Below are 19,402 nucleotides of genomic sequence, written 5' to 3'. Positions count from 1 at the left end.
TGCTCCCTTTTATTTAATTAAATGTAATATCTAATAATTATGTTTATCAACAATTTTTATAAATCAAAATGTTGTCTTACCTCAGACTTTTATGGATTTCGATAGTTTAATTTGTAATGCATTTTAATATTTCACTTATTTAGTGCATTTTATATTCTTACTTGATCAACGCTCTAATATGTAATGCCAAAAAATAAGCAAAATGCAATAAAGTCATTTTACAATAGTGATAATCTTCACATTTAAAGTGTATTTTTAGGCTTCTACTATTTTATTTTTATTTTTAATAAAACTTTTAATTCATTGTTTAATGTCACAGATGTTAGCCCAATGATATTGTTTTTACCAGCAATTGGAGTATCCCTATTTTGAGCTATTATACAAATTCACACAATAAATCTGTGCAAATTCACAGAATAGACCCTATTTTTACTAAAAAGCTATGTTCTAATGTATGCAGAATGTGGAAAATTCCATTGTGGAATGTAAAAATCCATATAGTTGGCATACCTTTTTTTCTAATTTTTATATCATGAGCATGTAACGCATACATAGAGTAGTCCACTCGCTTGAAGGTGCTATTGATTGAGCTTTTAAATACCGTAGAATTTGCTACTGACAAATCTAAAAAGAAAGACTAAGCGTCGAGTTTAGAATATTTATTTTTGGAAGAATGTAGCGTGTAGTTGTTTTAGAGAATTCTGTAGCTTTTAACTGTCTAAATTTATTTATAATAAAATGTACTTCATACTTTGGCAGACTCATCTACAATAGTTTAGATTTTATTTTTATATTGATTATAATTTTGTTATTTGGGTTCAGTAAAATGAATTTAATCAATATATTTTTATCAATATGATTCATGAAAATATATTTTATGTTGAATCTAGGACATATCGCATAATTTTAATGTGTTTGCCGAAGTGTTAATTGAATATTAAAGTCAGCTCCTTTTTTCATTCCAAAAACTTCTTTATTTAGTTTTAAAACTATTTTAAACCTTTTATTATTAATATTCTTTTATATGATAAGAACGGACTACATATTAATTTTATCATTCATTATTTTAAATTATCCAAATATCTTAAATGATCTCATTTTTTACTTTGTTTGCCAATTTTCCTAGCATATCAATGACCAAAGATTGTAATAAATGTATGTTTTAATTAAAATTGTAATTTTTATGACTGTGTAATATCACCGATAGTCACCATGTTGGTTAACTTTAATAAGTATTCAGATTGTGTTATTAATTTGATATGAGAATAGTATTTAATAGAAATTTTACTATAAAAATTGGACAATATGTTATGCTTTTATACACATAGCATGTTTTAAAATTTATTATCACTATGCTGGTAGGATTTTGTAATATTTTTAGGAAATTAAAGTAAAAAAGTCACTGAATTTGAAGCTATATGAATATGAAAGCACCATTACCGCACTTGTGCACTACACGGAATTTTACCGTCCGGCATTCCAGTTTTGAAAAATAAAAGCGACTACGACAGTTTAGTATGATCGAATTTATGCGCAACAAGTTCACGCACTGATCAAGAGCACCGATCCGAAGAAAGATGGACAAAAGCACAAGCCAATCATCGTTTTATCACGCTAACTGGAGTGCCGGACGGTAAAATTCTGCATAGTGCACAAACGACCTTACTTTATCATAATTACCATAAAAATTGTTTTGGAATATCTCTATAAGCTTTGAATCTTACAGTTACAATATTACAGTTCACTTTTTTTATTGTTTGACTCCATGCTTGTCAGAATTCAATCCAGGGGGTATTATTAGGGATTGGCTTGACAAATATGTACTTGTATTATTACCTGAAATTATAAAAATAATTTTAATCTAACGTTACTCTCAGAATATATTTTCTGCTGGTGTTGCTATCGATTGCAATAAGAAAAATATGTTTTTGTTTAAGATGACAAACAAGACTGTCCCTTTAAAAAAACCGTTTGAGTTTCTTTTATACTAAAAAAAAAAATTTCGAGCAGAAAGTTATAGACATGAAATGCTTCTGTAATATCAATTCGATATTTATAAATTGTCAAAAAGCCCATTTGGCTTTTTGAGTGTACATAAATATGTTGTAATATTGTTATTCAAATAAATTGAAGCTTATGTAAAATATCTAGATGTGTAAATAACTATTCTTGGACTGGGCGCACACTAAAGACAAAACTGTTTTGAAACAGTTTGTCTTCATATTTAAAAAAAAGTTTAAACAAAGCAGTTTAACGGGTAAATAATGCACACTATTCTCTCTCTTTGTCGTGATCATTTCATCTGTTTGGACAGTGGGAACTGTCTGACCCCATCCCTCAAAATCGTGAGAGTTAGTGTACATGCAGCATGGCTCCATTCAAGGCTGGGACTTGCACTGTTTGTCTTGTTGAACTCTTATCCGCTACCCTTTGTTCTTGTACATTTCCAGGAAACACAAATTTCTCTGGTTTTCTTCATCTCTTCTAGCGAAATGTCTGAATTGTGAAAAAAAATCCTTGATTTTGTAAAAAGCCTCTCTTTTATACGGTGTTCCTGAATCATTGAGACATTTGTCTAACATTCCATAGTATGCGAAATCATGTATGTATGGGTAAACAAAGATGTGATTATTGGGTCGTCTATATTATAGCCAAGTACTAATAAATATAAACATATATTTTTATACGCAACTTTTCAACTGCATATTTTTTTTTTTTTAATATTACCTTTTACTCAAATCCCACTTGTCCATAGGGAATGCAGGGCTTTTTTTTTCTTCATATAGTCAGTACGCTCACATTTCAAAGGGAATAAAATGGTTTTGTCTGTAGTAGGCTGCCTTAAACATTCAAACATACGATTTTGGTAGATATTAATAATTTTCATAAAGTAATTTTCATATTACATATTGTACAAATTAAGATGATTTTTATTTCCAATTTATATAATCACTATTGGTAAGCTTTCGATAGACAAATTTTCCTTATACATTTGTTTATCAAACTTTTATTTTTCAAATTATTTTCCCATCAGTAATAAAATAAAATAAATGTTTATTATTTATAAATTATGGTGCATTTTATTTATAAAATGTTTTTTGTGTTAAAATTCTAAAGATTTATCAAATATAAAAACAAAATTAGACTATTTATTGCATAGTTTTCGATCAGTATTAGAATGTGTATCATATTTTGCATACAGGATATTTAGGTATTTGTAGCTAAAAATATGTTATTTTGTTAATGTTAGTGCCTTCCAGCCAATAATAATAAGATAAACACAACACAATTAATAAATGTAAGAGTGTATTATTCAATAATGTGTTTTATTTTTAACCCCTAAGTACAATAATCCCTTTCACATATGGTATGAACTTTTTTATATGGGATAAAGCGTGGAGATCTGTGCAGGCTGTGGCCTACCACAAGCCTATTCCAAATAGACAGGTGGAGTATGTCTCACTTGGTAACTCAGACTACACTGTTTGCAGTGCTCATTGTAAATCAGGCTGGAGAATATTGAGGCTATGATAATCAAGCATATGGGTTGTAAAGTTTATTTTTTCTGGAAGTATCGACTTTTCTTTTTCAAAACAAATTTATTTTGTTTTACCATTGTGTGTACCTCTCTAACTTATAAAATCGATTAATCTTTTTTCATGATTCATATGAACAGCCAAAGTCAAACTTGATTTATGCCGTTTAATATGATACGCCCTGAAAAAGTCTTTTTTTATCTATTTCTTCAATCACTTGGATTGTACATGGAATTCCATAACGCAAAAAATGAAGAAAAAAAACATTGCTTATGGCTGGTTAGTAATTGTCTTCAAAACTGAAACGTAGGTACTGACTTTAATTTTTAATGTAATTTCTATGCTCTACAGTTTGTCGGTTTTTCTTTGGATCGCGTGTGCTCAAGAAATTCAATGACGTTAGCTGTCAGAAACCTATCTCTTCTTTCGATTTTCGCTTGTCATCATTTTCAAAGAACATTTTCAACAATAACTGTCTCGAAAATACACTTAGAAAATCTGCAACATAATTTCTGCTCTACTCGTTCTGTGAGTTGAAGTAAATCATCCATAACCTTAAAAATATTCCGTTTGCATTACAGCAATAACATTAGAGTATTAACAAATTTGTGTTATTTTCTTTAGTTTCTTCACTTGAATTCTATTCGCCAGAGAACTAGTTGTTCCAAGATGCCTTTTGAATATCCTACAGCTAGTAGAGATGAGACTGTTTTTGATGAATACCATGGAACTAAGGTACAATATGTTAATAAATAATTGAACAATTTGTATATTTTGCAACTCTTCAGATTCAAACATAGCGTAGTTGTTTTAAATTGATTACGCATTATTGCATATCTGATTAATCTAACCATAATGTTGTAGGTAGAATGAATGTCCTACACATAATAAAATTATAATTGAATTAATTAAGTTCAATAAAAATTACTAGTCCTAAAAAATGTGTAGGAATCTTTACTGAATATACATAACAAACACACAACAAAATAAAATAGTGAAAAACCATTTTTAAATATTAGAATTGTAGGAAAATACTTTAATATTTCAAAAGTAGATACATCATTTTCGTACATTAAAAATGTCATTTGCATAAACTAATAATTTTTTTCTTAATATTTTGGAGTTTATCGTAATTCATTTTCTGTGATCTGATTAATTGAGGTATGAATTATGTTTATAGTTTTCATTTTTGTATAAACTGAACAGGACTATGGATTTTACCATTTTTTATCAATAAAAAAAAAACACATTCCATAGTAATTTTTCTGAAACCTTTATCACTAGTTTATAAATATAAAGGGTTAATCCTGAATTTACAAGGTACCTACTCTTTTTCAAAATATTTTTTTATATTTAAAGATTGCCGATCCATACCGGTGGCTAGAAGATCCTGAATCTGAGGCGACTGCCAAGTTTGTAGATTCTCAGAATGCGGTGACTAGACCATACCTCGATGGCTGTCCTCATAAGGCCAATATCAATGCTAGGCTTACCCAACTCTGGAACCATCCTAAATATTCATGTCCATTTAAGAGGGGCAATAAATATTTCTTTTTCATGAACACGGGGCTACAAAATCAGAGGTAAGAACACTTTTCATTTTTCTTTTAATGGCAATACTGCTAACGTTCTCATGGTTTTTTTGGATTAAATGCCAAATTATGAATTACTTACAAAATTTAGAAATCCAAAAAACCTAAATTCTAAGAATAATTTATTAAATAATATATTGTTTCAAAATTCTTCACCTTTGCTTTCCATTTTTCCTTTGTTTTCAAACTCCGCCCCTTGACTAACCCCCTCCCCCTAATTTTCCCCTCTCCTTATTCATAGAACAATTTTATATTTTATATTTTAGTTACTATCCAGACCTGAATGATGGAAGTTTAGCTTCTGAAACTTGTAGTCTTTAATAAAACTCAAGTGGTATAAAAACAAGACTTTTGTTTAATCATTTCAATATATCATGATTTCATTTCAATTATTTAATCATAAAATAAATTATATCGCACAAAGGGTCATTAACATGTACCCCCTGTTAATGACTCATTTATTTATTTCACAATTGCCAAGGTTTAAAACCAGGATTCAAATTGGGTATTTTTAGTGTCCTGTATGTACAAAACTCTCTGGATGGAGAATCAACCGTTTTCCTGGACCCCAACACCTTGTCTGATGATGGAACTGTTGCGTTGTCTGGCTCCGCATTCTCTGAAGATGGGAAGACTTATGCCTACGGCCTGAGCGCCAGTGGTTCCGATTGGATCACCATTCGCTTCAAAGATGTGGAAACAGGTTCGGTCATCTATATTATGTCATCTATACCATAATTTGCCGACTCACACATGAACATCAAATGTTCTTTGCTCTGGATCGATCTAGCATTGACACTGGATTCAAATAACCTATAAATAAAACAATAAACTTGACAAAATACTAACTTTACTTTGTCTATGTCTCTCAAAACTAACTTTACTTTGTCTATTTTGTTTTAAATTAAAAAAAATAACCAGCAAAGCCTCTATTCTAGAAACTTGCCTGTAGGCAGGTTAGTGAAGTAAGATTTGAAGAATACATCACAAACACCCAGGCCGATTAAATAGAAATAATTCTTGAATTTATTTTGAAATTGGCGGGAATTTAACCCGGGATGCCAGTTTCACTGTGAATCATCTACCCAACTATGCCACAACACCTGTCAATACACTAACAATACTTTTGACACTAAATATCAAACTAATTTAATGTCACATGCCGTGATAATGGATAAGGACAGAAATCTTGTATCTTAATATTTATTATATTCAACTATAGATTTTACATAAACTTAGAGTGTGTGTGTGAATTCTTTTGAACGTACCTTTTAAAAAAAATATGTTTGGCTCTTTTTATTAACTTTGTTCATTGCATTTTAGGTAAAGATTATCCAGAGGTTCTAGAAAAAGTAAAATTTTCTTCCATTTCATGGACAAAAGACAATAAAGGAATTTTCTATGGGGTATGAAAATCATTTCAAAATATATTAAATTCGAGTTGCATTTTTCGAAGAGAATCTATTGTAGTAAAAACCTCTTAGTCATCATGACTCTGAGAGAGATAAATCTGAGAGAATACTTCTTGAAAATTGATTTGATAACATAATAAGTGTATCTTTTACTTTGTAGCGCTATCCTGACCAATCAGGTAAAACAGACGGGTCGGAAACTCAAGCTAATAAAGACCACAAGTTGTACTATCACACTGTGGACACCCCTCAGTCTAAAGATGTTTTGGTGGCCGAGTTTCCTGAGGAACCTCTTTGGCGAATGTAAGAAATATTATTTCACTATCGGCAGTTAATATTTACATTTTTTTGTTATCATAAATAATTTTTTACTGATATATCGTATGATTTTTCCTTATCACATATGCAGGAAACGGCAAATGTTGTTTTTTGCGGACGGTCAGTTGTTTGCGGGGACACGCCATATTACGGGTTTGTTTGTTGGCGTGGAATAATAACGCCGCAACTAATTATTACTAGTTCTCCTTTGTTGACAGATAAAGGTGAAAGTTTGTGCTGATAAACAAAAAATCAACAGTCTCATAGAACAATAAAATCAACCCCTGCCATTTGATCCTAATATACATAAAATTATTATTATTTATCATTTAATTTATATTTTTAAATATATTTTTTCTATTATTTACATAATTTATGTTACAAGCAATCATATAATTATATGGATTAGATAACCACGATATTTTTTTATGGGGAATATTTCAAATTGAAAGTATGTGAATTACCATTAACCAAATAGATAACAGGTGTTTATATTCAGTTAAGAAATATGGTAAAATTATAACACAATCAGATTGTTTGTTATTTTATCTATGATTACCAAACCTTACGCATAATTTCTTTGAAAATTGTAATCAAAAATGTTGTTTGGTTTAGAAGTTGTGCCGATTTTAAGAAAGTTATATATTTTTCCGCTTATTGCTAAAAAACGCCCGCTTCCGGCCAAAGTCTATTGTTTTTAGACCCCCGCATAGAATGTGTTAACGCAGTGTTCCTTTAATTCTTTCTCATCCATTATGTGATCTGTTTACTTATGATGTGGATTAATATTTCAGTGGCGCTGAAGTGAGTGACTGTGGCAGGTACCTGATAGTCACCCCAGTAAAAGATTGCCGGGACAATCTCTTATTCTTTGCTGATTTACATGAGACTTCCGAGATCAATGGAAAACTTAAACTCACCCAATTTGTCTTCAAATTTGAGGCTGATTACGAGGTAAACAAATAAAATATTTGTATTTGTTGATTACAATTTTCATATACATACAAGTAGAATCTACTTGGTTCAAAAATGCAAAAAAAACGTACCACAAAAAAAATGCCCCTTACTGTGTTTTGAGTTTGGACAGCCGAATACCTATGACATATTTTTGTTTTAGTACATAACCAACGAAGGCTCAAAATGTATATTCCGAACCAACAAGGATGCTCCTAATTACCGACTCATTACTATAGACCTTGAGAACCCTCAAGAAGAGAACTGGAAAACTCTCTTACAAGTAAGAACTATGTACATTTATACTAGAGATGTTTGATTTAAATCGCATAATATCTTTTGTTTCATATTACAATTATAGCAATAATTGTGAAAAATTTATATACATAGCAAAATTGTCATTAAATGTATTAAAGGTGCTTCATGATGGCGCATATATATTTTTATTTTACGAGTGTGACTTATAACAAAACACGAGAAGTATTCGAGTTTTCTTATTTTTGTGAAGTGATAAATACCTAGTTTGAATGTGTTAAATTATGTATTTTTGAATATTGAAAGCATTAACTTTGTGGATCATATTGATATATTATTTCGAGAGATAAAAATACTTTGTGTTCTGATCCACTCACATTTTTATTAACCAACTAGTTTCGGCAACAACCTGTTGCCCTCTTCAGGGTTTCATTTATTACTAAATATATATCTAAAAAGAAACAGTGTACAAGTTGTTGTGTTTCAAAAGGGTAGGGGTGGGGGTAATGGTGTTTTAAGGAGGGGTAAGAGCAAGGAAGGGGATAACTCTGTTTAGGTTGGGTTTGATTTTATGGGAAAAATATTAAAAATGGGACTTTGACTAACGTTTATTTGGTTGTTAATTATATTTAATTTTTGTTTAACCGCTTTTTTTATTTCTAACACCTCTAAATTATTAATTTGACTAGTCCTGTTATTACAATGTAAAATTTCTATCCCATCTTCAAAATTGAACGAATGATTATTACATAAGATGTGGTCCGCGAATTCCGAAAAATTGTTATTATTAAGACATTCACCGTTTGGTAAATATTCCCATGTCAAAAAATAATTTTCTAATAGAACATAACACAATAAAAACTATTGCATCCAATAATGGATATAACCCAAATATAATCGACAATATTTTAAACAAAAAACAAAAATAAACCCTGAAGAGGGCAACAGGTTGTTGCCGAAACTAGTTGGTTAATAAAAATGTGAGTGGATCAGAACACAAAGTATTTTTATTTCTCGAAATAATATATGTATTTTTATTTTCAGGAGCACGCCTCCAATGTTTTAGACTGGGCCGTGTGCGTAAACAATGATAAGCTAGTCATTAATTACATCCAAGATGTGAAGGTAAAAATCCTATTTGAAATAATTTCCCAATATCACTGCATGGTTAAATTTTATCAGTTAATGTTTTTTGTAAATCAAACAAAAATACATATCAAGGATCTTATTGATATAGGAGAAAAATACAGGCTGAGTTTAGTGTCCAGGTAGGTATTTTTATAATGGCAACCCTGGACACTACACTCAACCGAGTGACTTATAGAAGAAGTGCTGATTACCTTGGCTTCATATAATTGAGAATCAAGTTACCACCGTGTCAATCCAATGTTGTCGCCTATGCACTACCAAGTGCCAATTAAGTAATATCAATAATTTAAAAAATGTATATTAGAGCTTATTTAATTGGTGATTTCAGAGTATCCTCCAACTGTTTCTGCTTCCATCAGCAGAGTTTTTGAAGACTTTCCCTCTGGAAGTTGGCACCATTGTTGGTTTTTCTGGGAAGAAGAAACACACGGAAATGTTTTACCAATTTGTTTCCTTCATGACTCCTGGAGTGATCTACCATTACGACTTCACTGCACCGAATGCTGAACCAAAGGTACTTTTGTTATTATTACTAACAGTGACCAAAAATATTTATTTAAAAAAAAAACCTTCACACTTCCGTAAAACAAATTCGGGTTTGATTCGCAGAAAAGTGAAAATGAATATAAATAATTTTTAATAGTATTTCATTAATATCACCCCAAGCACAGGACTGATCACCTCACCTTCATGTGATTAAAAATCAAGATGAGACTGTTTTGATATGATATAGTACCCTATGCACCATTTGGTGGGGATAAGGGTTAGAAGAAAAAGTATTATCAATAATGATGTCTTGTTTGCAGGTATTCAGGGCAGTGACAGTACCAGACCTAGATTCTTCCAAATATGAAGCAAAACAAATTTTCTATTCAAGTAAAGATGGGACCAATGTACCTATGTTTATTGTATCCAAGAAGGTAATGTATTTTTATATATCAAATGTATTTTTTATATGTATCGTTATCCATTTAGTATCATATTAACTTAAAATACATTATTCTTAACACATTGTTTTCGGGAAACACCATAAATTATCTTTTACATACTGCTAGTAGAGAGCGAGAGACGCTTATAAGCGTTTTATTTGCTTACTTTTGGTAAAGCTTAAGAGACGCTAAAAAACATTGTACAGATCAGAATTGTGTTTGCGGTCACTTGTAGTATACTAATTATGGTTATGGTTGATGAAAAAATCGCCCGACAACAATGTGTTGATTACAAATCATAGTTTTTCGGAAACTCTTCTCGTTTCAATTGCTATATAAACAATATGGCCATTCTTGATTTTAGTCATGTGAGGTGAATTTTTTAATACATTTTTCACATTTGTAATGATTGACTTTTACTAACCCTTAGTATTTTTTTTTATAGGGAGTTAAATTAGATGGTAATAACCCGGTTCTTTTATATGGCTATGGAGGGTTTAATGTGAACATCCAACCAACCTTCAGTGTGACTCGACTGGTGTTCATTCAGCACATGAATGGAATTCTGGCTATACCCAATATTAGAGGAGGAGGGTAAGTGCTCAAACTAGGTCTGCTTATTCACATATGTTTATTTAAGTTCTTTGCTAAATACATCTCTGAATCGGTTACTTTACTTTATATACACACTCACCCTCCCATATTTAAATATACCTTTTTTCTCGTAATATACAATAAAATATCCATATACACTCAGACTTCGCTTTGTGTCGTTTATTTTTGCATTGTTTCGAAGTTGCGTTGTTACCGAATTAAGACTCATTTTCGCTGTGCGTCATTGTTTTTTTGAATTGCACTGTTTTTTTTATTACATATTACATATTCAGAGAATCATTTTTAAATTGTCTAAAAGGTAATTTCCCGTTTTGTAAATTTCAATTCACGTCGCGATATTTTGGAACGTATCTACGACGCAAAGTGAGATCTTAGTGTATGTGGAGTTATTTAATTACCTTTTATTATTATTAATCTTTACTATTTTTATAAATCTTTTAAAAAGTATAAGCTGTTTAATTACCAAAGAAAATAAATATAAATAATACAAGAAGTAATTTATCAATGGAAGATCAACTGCGTGTTACTTCGTCAGCAACATCTATAAGTTGTCATTCAATAAAATGAGAAAGTAACGCCATGAGAACAAACTTTTTTGTATGTTTTTGTTTGTGGTAAAAATAGAGTGAATTCACAGAGAATATGGAGAGCGTTGGCACAACGCAGGGCGTCTCCTCAACAAGCAGAATGTGTTTGACGACTTCCAGTCGGCAGCCGAGTATCTGATAGAGAATAAGTACACTCGCCCGCCGCTCCTCACCATCCAGGGTGGCTCCAACGGGGGCCTCCTAGTGGCCGCCTGCATTAACCAGAGACCCGACCTGTTTGGAGCGGCCATTTCACAAGTCGGGTAAAGTTTGCATTGTTTTTTTACGAATTAATTTAGAATAGTTGTTTTTCATAAGGGCATGTTATGAAAAACAACATGCGGTCGGGTAAAGTTTGCATTGTTTTTTTACGAATTAATTTAGAATAGTTGTTTTTCATAACGGCATGTTTAGGCATTCCTTAATCTTAGAAGGACAGTTATTGACGGTGAATAAAACATGCCTTGTCCCTTAAAACACTACAAACTACACTTAAATGTACATTGCAGTTTTTGTTACATAAGAAATGAAATGAAATTTTAAAATATGTTCTTGAACGGAGTGAGCGATATGTATAATACATATCGCTCACTCCTTTTAAGAACTTCATAAATCAAAAATTGTCAATTTTCAGTTGTGCATGTTTTCGAAATGCCCAGAAAATATACTATATCCCAACAAAAGCGGCATATTCTTAACTTAATATTTACCCGCTGCAGGGCAGAAAGTGTTGTTTTTGCATTTTGAAGAAAAGGTATTGTTTAATTATTTTTTTCAAATAAAAAAAAAACCTTCAGGTTTTACCTAAAAAGATCTATTGCACAGTAAAAAGTTCAATAAGTGGCTTGATAAATATCAAGCCATCTATTGAACTTTGTACTGTGTTTAAAATAAATATTTTTAATACTTTGTATTATATTTTTAAACTTTAAAAACGTTCTCCTGAAAAATCAAGTTTTTTTTATTTATGATGTTCTTGAAAGGAGTGAGCGATTTACGTTTTAACAAAATAAAAACATGTAAATACTTCCTCAAAAAAATCAACTTTGCTTCCAAATAATTTCTTGTTTCTTAAGTACAATTGGATATAAATGATTGAGGTGTATTTTTTACTACTGTTTACTGTTCACAAATGAATAATAATTAATGTATTTTGTTTCAGTGTGATGGACATGCTGAGATTTCATAAGTTTACCATTGGTCACGCTTGGGTATCAGACTATGGAAGTTCTAATGAGGAGAAAGACTTCAAAAACCTCATCAAATACTCTCCACTTCACAACATCAGAAATCTTAAAGAATCAGGTACCTACACAGTTTCATATGCCATCAAAATATATTTACAACATTTAGTGTTTTTCTCAGCGTAGAAGCTATTTATATAAATAATTTTGTTGATATCTAAATCCAGCATTTATGAACGAAAGATTTGGACACATTAAACAATACATATGTTGAATTAAGTATATATGTACTGGTATACTGGAGATAAATAAGACAACATTAATATCTCAACATATATTAAAAAAAAGTATACTGAGGTAGGAATGTCCTTACAGTCTGTCATTGGCTGATTTATGTGATCACTTTATGTGTCGCAATATTCAACATTCCGCCCAATATTTTGTCCTTAAAGATGACATGATAGTCATTATTTTCCTCAGTATTCGTTGAGTTTATGTTTCCAGAAAAAAACACAAACAGTAAAACCTAGAATTTTGAGACTACCCTCAGATAGAATAGCATTACTATTGTTCTTCATAATATGGCGAAATTAGATTTTTGTATTTTGTTTCAATGTAATTTGTATCCAGATGGTCCCCAGTACCCAGCTACGCTAGTCTTGACTGCAGACCACGACGACCGCGTGGTGCCCCTGCACTCCCTGAAGTACATAGCAGAGCTGCAGCACTCTGCCACCGGAGCAGAGAAGCAGCGAAACCCACTCATGGCCAGAGTGGAGACCAAGGCAGGACACGGCAGTGGAAAACCCACCACCAAAATTGTAAGAAAAAATCATAACACTGAACTGACGTGCAAATAAAAATTCTGCAATTCCAATGATCATTTATTCAAATATTGGTGCCTTTTCTCTTGTTTATTGTTCATTAGTTAATACATGTCCGCCTCCGTAGTGCAATGGTCAGCATGCTCGGCTACCATTTTGAAGGTCCCGGGTTCAATTCCCAGGGGGGGTCAAATAAATATAAGTGTTTTATTTAAATTTATTCAATATTACCCTGGACTGGTACCTGAAGCGGAGAGATGATCACCTTTCCTTCATGTGCTAACGATCAAGATAACACTAAATTTAACGCAGTTCCCTATACACCATTGAGGTGCAGATAAGGGTTTGAAGAAAGAAGAAGTTAACACATTGTTGTCAGGCGGTTTTTTCATCAACCCTGGCAAAAATTAGCATATACAACTAATCACAAGTAATCGCAAACCCAATTTCGATTTGTACATTGTTTTTTGGTGTCTCTTGCGCTCTACCAAAAGTAAGCAAGTAGAACGCCTATAAGTGTCTCCCGCTTTCTACCAACAATATGTAAGACGCCTTTAAGCATTTCCTGCAAACAATGTGTTAATTTTTTTTGTTGATATTCCATTGTATAATGGATACCGCAATTTAGTCAGACTTATTGTGCTAGGAAGCACAATTTTATATTCATAAATTTCTTTTGAATAATTGAAACATGACAAAGTCTAGAAATTGATTTTAACTTAAATGTTTATTATTTTTCTTCTTACTATTTAATATTTGATGGGAATCATTCTTTTGTTCCAGATTGAAGAGCACACAGATATTCTGTGCTTCATCGCCCAATCCCTGGGCATCGAGTTCATAAAATAAGACTGATATCAGCATTCCTGTGTCATATATACGATGTTTTACCATTTTTGTCACACAGTACAAGCTTTCTGTATTCTAATCTAAGTTTTTAACATAATAGTATGAACAAATTTGTGTTACTTTAAGTCAATGCCATGCATACATACCTGTATTTACTAACAATAAAGTATTTTGAAATGTGCAAATCCAGTTTTTGTCGTTGTTCCAAAATCCAGCAATGTTCCCTCTAATGGTCTATCTACACACAGTGACCTGTCTGCACATTCTGTCAAAAAGCTTACACAAATTGAATGTGCTTTTCTCGAAAGAGGAATAAATAAACAATTGTTATTTTGGAAACTATATTATATAAGTAATATTATACATACAAATATGGAAAGTTGGCACGATAAAATTTTAATAAACATCAAAATACAATAAAAGATAAAAAATTTACAATTTCAAATGGTTATTCTTTATATCATTTATTAAGTAATATATGAAGCTGTTATTTACATGTTCAATGTCCACGGACAGATTGTTACTCCAATGACTTGAATTCGTAAGTCGAAGTTGAAGTCGTAAGGATAGTTTGAATGTTGATTGGAATGTTTGGAATTGACTAATGGAATCATTATTGTATTTGTATATTATACTTTACATAACCATTAAAAAAATATACATAAATTTCAAGCTAGTTTCTATAAAAATATCTTATACAAAGTATAATATCTTTTTTTTTTATTACATATCCTTAAAAAAAACAAGAAAAATCTCAAAGCTACCAAATAATAACTATTCATAATATTCTCAAGTAAATGCAGAAAAAAACTGCAATAGAACCTCGCCAACGGACTGTCATGAAACGAGCCTGATGCATTATTTATTACACCAAGCAAGTCTTGCAGAGCAACTAACTGCAATATTACGCAGAATGAAGCTCCTTGGGCATGAAGAATAGCCTTAAAGAATGCTTCATGAAGTTCTACAAATCAGTCATCATACAAGAATCTTGGTTCCTTTGATGGATTGATAATATAACTCTAGCCAGATTGGATGAATGTCTTAAAAAATGAAGTGACCTAAAATGTAAGCGATTAAACATGAATAGAAACGGAGAAAAATATCACATTCATAAAATATCAACCGAATTTTGTACATAAAATACTTTTTTATTGATTGTTTTATTCCCAGATTTTTTTTTTTTTACCCTAATACCATAGATATAGAACTCAGTATATACACAATAAAATGTCTAAAATAAGTATTTTGATCGACAACAGACTTGACAGATGAATTATCCAAAGTCAATGTGTTCGAGTTGAATTGTGATGCAAACCAGAGCAACAAAGATATCATATTCTAATAAGAAATTCTAAAATATTTTATGTTTCAACTGTACACATAGTAAAGTTGAATAAAAGATAAAACTAAAAATATTTATGTGTCAGAAATAATTATTAAATAAAAACAAATTATATTTAGTTGGAATGTACATAATTGAAAACACAATGGACGAATCACATAGATGACATCATTTATTTAAAAGAGAATATACTATTTTTATTTGAATAAATATTTAAATAAAAATAACCAAGTATTGTAAAATATAGTTGCGATGACAAGAGAGAAAATGGCACAATTCACAATATCGTGTTTTGATACAATAAGGTATACATACATAGGTATACTTATATAGATCTTAGCATTTTCAGGGTTTACAACTTAAATAATTACTTTATGTAATATTTACCATTCTGCCCAGATCTGTATATCCGTACCCTATGTTGCGTAAGGGGGGATAGCCTGGAATGACTGGTTGTGATTGGTAGCCTGGAGGGGAAGAGAGGAAGAAGAAGATCCCAATCAAGTTAAGGCAGCAGCAGGCACCTCAGTGGTTGGAGCACTACGTAGCGGCACAGTCAAGGGATGGATAACTGGAAAAGAGTCATTGCTTCCACAAGGGTCACAACCCTCAGCAATGAGGAATAAGATAGAGAAGAAGATGTTGCGTAGGGGAACAGAACGGATCAACTTAATGTCAATTATGACCAGCTCTGAATTCCAGATACCCAGATCTAGGATTGGAATATATTTTATGGGATATAAATGAAGTAACAGAGTCAGTGTGAAGGACATAATTGTATAGGAAATGGAGAAGAAGGATAGCGGCAACAGCTAGATAGCTCGGGGCGCATATCCGTGCTGATACTAATTTGTGTAACTAGGAAACTGCTAATACGTATGAGTACAAGAAAAATGCTAGCTTACTAGGCCTTTAATTATTTTGACCTCATAATTAAGTACATTAGTACTTGAAGAACATAAGTACATAAGTAGTTGAAACCCTGACATGATGATCAGAAGCAAAATCAAAATATACAAAACTTGTGTGCGACCCATGACATATGGGATCAAAAGCAGAGCGGACACCGCTTAGTGTCAGAAATGAAGAGTCTAAGAAGCACATCTGGTAAGAGTCTACGAGACAGAATAAGGGATGCCAGGATAAGCGAAATATGTGAGATCGAAGATGTCGTTAAGTGGGCGCATTTGAGGAGAATGGAACCATCCAGACTCCCCCAAATTGCACTGTACGCCTAACCCCAAGGTAAACAACACCCGGGCAGACCACCAAAGAGATGGATTGACAGCTGGGAACCTACATCGCAGGAGGCTAATCCCTCTTAAAAGCAGGCCACAGGGCCTACACCAAGCAGAAGAAGAAGTGGTTAAAGAGCGCAGCCATTGAAACTTTACTTCAGTGTATGGGTTCGCAGTGCCGGTTTCTTCATGCACACGGACACATCTCCGGTGGTGAGAGCGAGATGGGCGAAGCTTTCTTCTGCATAGTTCTGTTCTCGGAGGGGAGCTCCAAACCTCTCTCTGCGCTCGTGCTTGATGACCGTCGGTTTGGGAAGACCCTCGGCCATCAAACCGACCTTGAAGTTAGTCGGCAGTCTTTGCTTCGGAGGTGTTTCCACCTATAAATCAATTTATAAATCTATATCAAAATCAAACCCAAAAAATAAACCCATAAAATGTGTAAATATTAGTGAAATAAATTATCAGTCATTGTTAATTAAAATTGCAATACATAAACTCGGAATCTGCGCTAAGTTCTCAACCTAATATTGATTTTATAGTTATGTTCCTCAAATTAATGTTACATATTAAAATAAAGAGTTAAATGAATATTAAAATATTACAGAGGAAGTATGCTATTTTTATATTGAATTAAATTGGAAATTGAACCTAAGGCTTAGCACATTACTTTAATTATATTAGATTAGATGTTACCATAATAAAAATTCATTCAGTTGCGAAATTAATACAAAAAGTGTAATCAAGTTAACCCTAATTGAGTATTTTGGAGCTGGTAATTATCATTGTTACTAAATAGGTTTTATTAAGTAAACTTTCTATAAAAAGGTGTACAGTTATGATTTAAAAAGATTTTGCAAATTGTTACCAATTTTGTCGTTGTTGAAGATTTGTAAGCCTTTTCTTTAAGGGGCTGTAACCCGGGATTCCGATTGCGGATGCTCTGTCCGCTGGATGCGGCTCTCTGCGCTTGTTTTTCCCACAAGTTGATCCCGGGACTGACATTTTTTATCTTGGGCACTACGGGACTGTTATTTATGTAGTACTGGACGGGACTCAAAATGTTATCATACTTCGACGGCGTACATTTACCGGGGGTCAATTTGTTAGGAGTTAATTTCGAAGGAGTCAACCTAGAAGGTGTACCCTTCGACGGAGTCAGTTTGGAGGCTTGGGCTGGTGGCGGATAGAAAAAACTTCTGGCAGATTTTTTAGGGAGCTTGAAAGAATCACCGGAAGCACTCGTAGGAGGGACAAAGATCGGAGACTTGAGTTTAAATTTATTTTCTTTATTACTTTGAGCGATTACCCTTTTGGGTAGACTCATGGGAGGAGAAACGGACCTTGTAATTGTGAAAGCGTCTTCTTTGTCAATCTTCTCTTTTTCTTCTGACTTTCGCGCGGCGTAATTCATACCGTATTTTATTAAATATTCCATCTCCTCGAGAGTGTCATTAAAATTAAGAGATTCGTCGACAGCGGAACTCAAAGAACAAAGCGAGTTTTCCAACATTTGAGATTTGGGATCTTCATGGCTGTCGGTCAAATAATCAGGCACATCTTCTAAAGTGTTGTAACAGATGTCTTGTTTCAGTTCAGTGTTTGTACTATCGTAACTATCGCATGTCTCATACTTTTCAGACTGAGTTTCTATATCGGAGTCCCTGCTTTTTGAAATATCAGTTTCCTTGGTGTCTCTGCTTTTTGAAATATCAGTTTCATCGCTTTTTTTCACTAAGGGACTGAAAACTATCAAGTTGCTCTGATTGAAGAAATCTATTTTCTTCTTCTCGGGCACGATGTCAGTTCGCCTCAGGGGACTCATCACCATTTGCTCCATTTTTATAAAACTCTCGTCGGACACTTTCCTCCAGGCAGGTTCCGACTCCAGCAGTGTGTTATCGAAGCTGGCAAAAGTTTTAGAGTCCGGTGTGGATTCGCAAGATTTTACGAGCGGCACTGCCTCATCTTCCAGAAGGGGCTCGTCTCTAACACGTCCCACAATACTCATCCAGTGGTCGGAAACTGCACTGTCCAAGGTGTTGTCATTGGCGCTTCTAAAATCCTCAGTTTGATAAGAACGATCACTATCACCGATTACTGTAATAACATCGCGTTCCCAATCGTACATCTTCACTAATTTATTTTTATCGGCGATATTGGGATCTGACTTGGTTTTAAATAATTGCAAAATGTTTCCCGCGGGGCATCTAAAAATTGACAGCGATACAAAAACAATTAGATTCACAACTTTTACAATACTTTCTAAAATAACGTTCGCCATAAAAGAGAAATAGTTAAAATAAATTAAATATAAAAGTGTTCATAGCTACATTAAGTCCAATGATGAAATGCTTCTTTTAATATTGATATTGGGACATTTCTTTCCGTCAAAACCGAAATCTTTTATTGTGAACATGTGAAATTCTTACGAAAAATTATCACTTTGAAACGAAATCTTGAACTGGTTTTAATAAAACATAAACAAATTTCTTTATGACATTACCTACTTCCTACTTATAACACTGTTTATTCTTTTGATAAATTCGAAAACTCGGAAACTCAATGAAAAATCAGAAGAATAACGACCGATAACGACCAAAATTTGAAGTTTA

General features: G+C 32.5%; 2 protein-coding genes across 5 annotated transcripts; one reads left to right on the top strand and one right to left on the bottom strand.

Moving 5' to 3' along the window:
- Positions 1-3,911: 3,911 nt before the first annotated feature.
- On the top strand, positions 3,912-14,902 carry LOC148313897 (prolyl endopeptidase). Of its 2 annotated transcripts, none has more exons than XM_088272910.1 (16): positions 3,912-4,064; positions 4,161-4,271; positions 4,896-5,119; positions 5,644-5,831; positions 6,452-6,534; positions 6,701-6,843; positions 7,653-7,812; positions 7,976-8,095; positions 9,112-9,192; positions 9,545-9,730; positions 10,023-10,136; positions 10,591-10,739; positions 11,398-11,610; positions 12,510-12,652; positions 13,162-13,352; positions 14,139-14,902. In XM_088272910.1, exons 1-16 carry the CDS (start codon positions 3,930-3,932, stop codon positions 14,202-14,204), a joined length of 2,307 nt encoding a protein of 768 aa, XP_088129036.1. In that variant the 5' UTR covers positions 3,912-3,929; the 3' UTR covers positions 14,205-14,902. The 2 variants fall into 2 exon arrangements, with proteins under 2 accessions (XP_088129036.1, XP_088129117.1); XM_088272991.1 differs by having other exon boundaries at positions 3,912-4,074; positions 14,139-14,389.
- Positions 14,903-16,791: 1,889 nt separating this feature from the next.
- Positions 16,792-19,402, bottom strand: sip2 (septin interacting protein 2). 3 transcript variants are annotated; one of them, XM_088273186.1, is made up of 3 exons: positions 19,294-19,402; positions 17,656-18,997; positions 16,792-17,167 (listed from the first exon to the last, which is right to left on the bottom strand). In XM_088273186.1, exons 2-3 carry the CDS (start codon positions 18,916-18,918, stop codon positions 16,940-16,942), a joined length of 1,491 nt encoding a protein of 496 aa, XP_088129312.1. In that variant the 5' UTR covers positions 18,919-18,997; positions 19,294-19,402; the 3' UTR covers positions 16,792-16,939. The 3 variants fall into 3 exon arrangements, with proteins under 3 accessions (XP_088129312.1, XP_088129390.1, XP_088129236.1); XM_088273264.1 differs by having other exon boundaries at positions 19,298-19,379; XM_088273110.1 differs by lacking the exon at positions 19,294-19,402 and adding an exon at positions 19,121-19,287.

The sequence above is a fragment of the Brachycentrus maculatus genome, unplaced genomic scaffold, assembly GCF_059751285.1.
Source record: "Brachycentrus maculatus isolate JH-2025_06_01 unplaced genomic scaffold, ASM5975128v1 h1tg000004l, whole genome shotgun sequence".
NCBI classification, from domain to species: Eukaryota; Metazoa; Arthropoda; class Insecta; order Trichoptera; family Brachycentridae; genus Brachycentrus; species Brachycentrus maculatus.
This window is presented reverse-complemented; position numbering and strand designations above follow the sequence as displayed.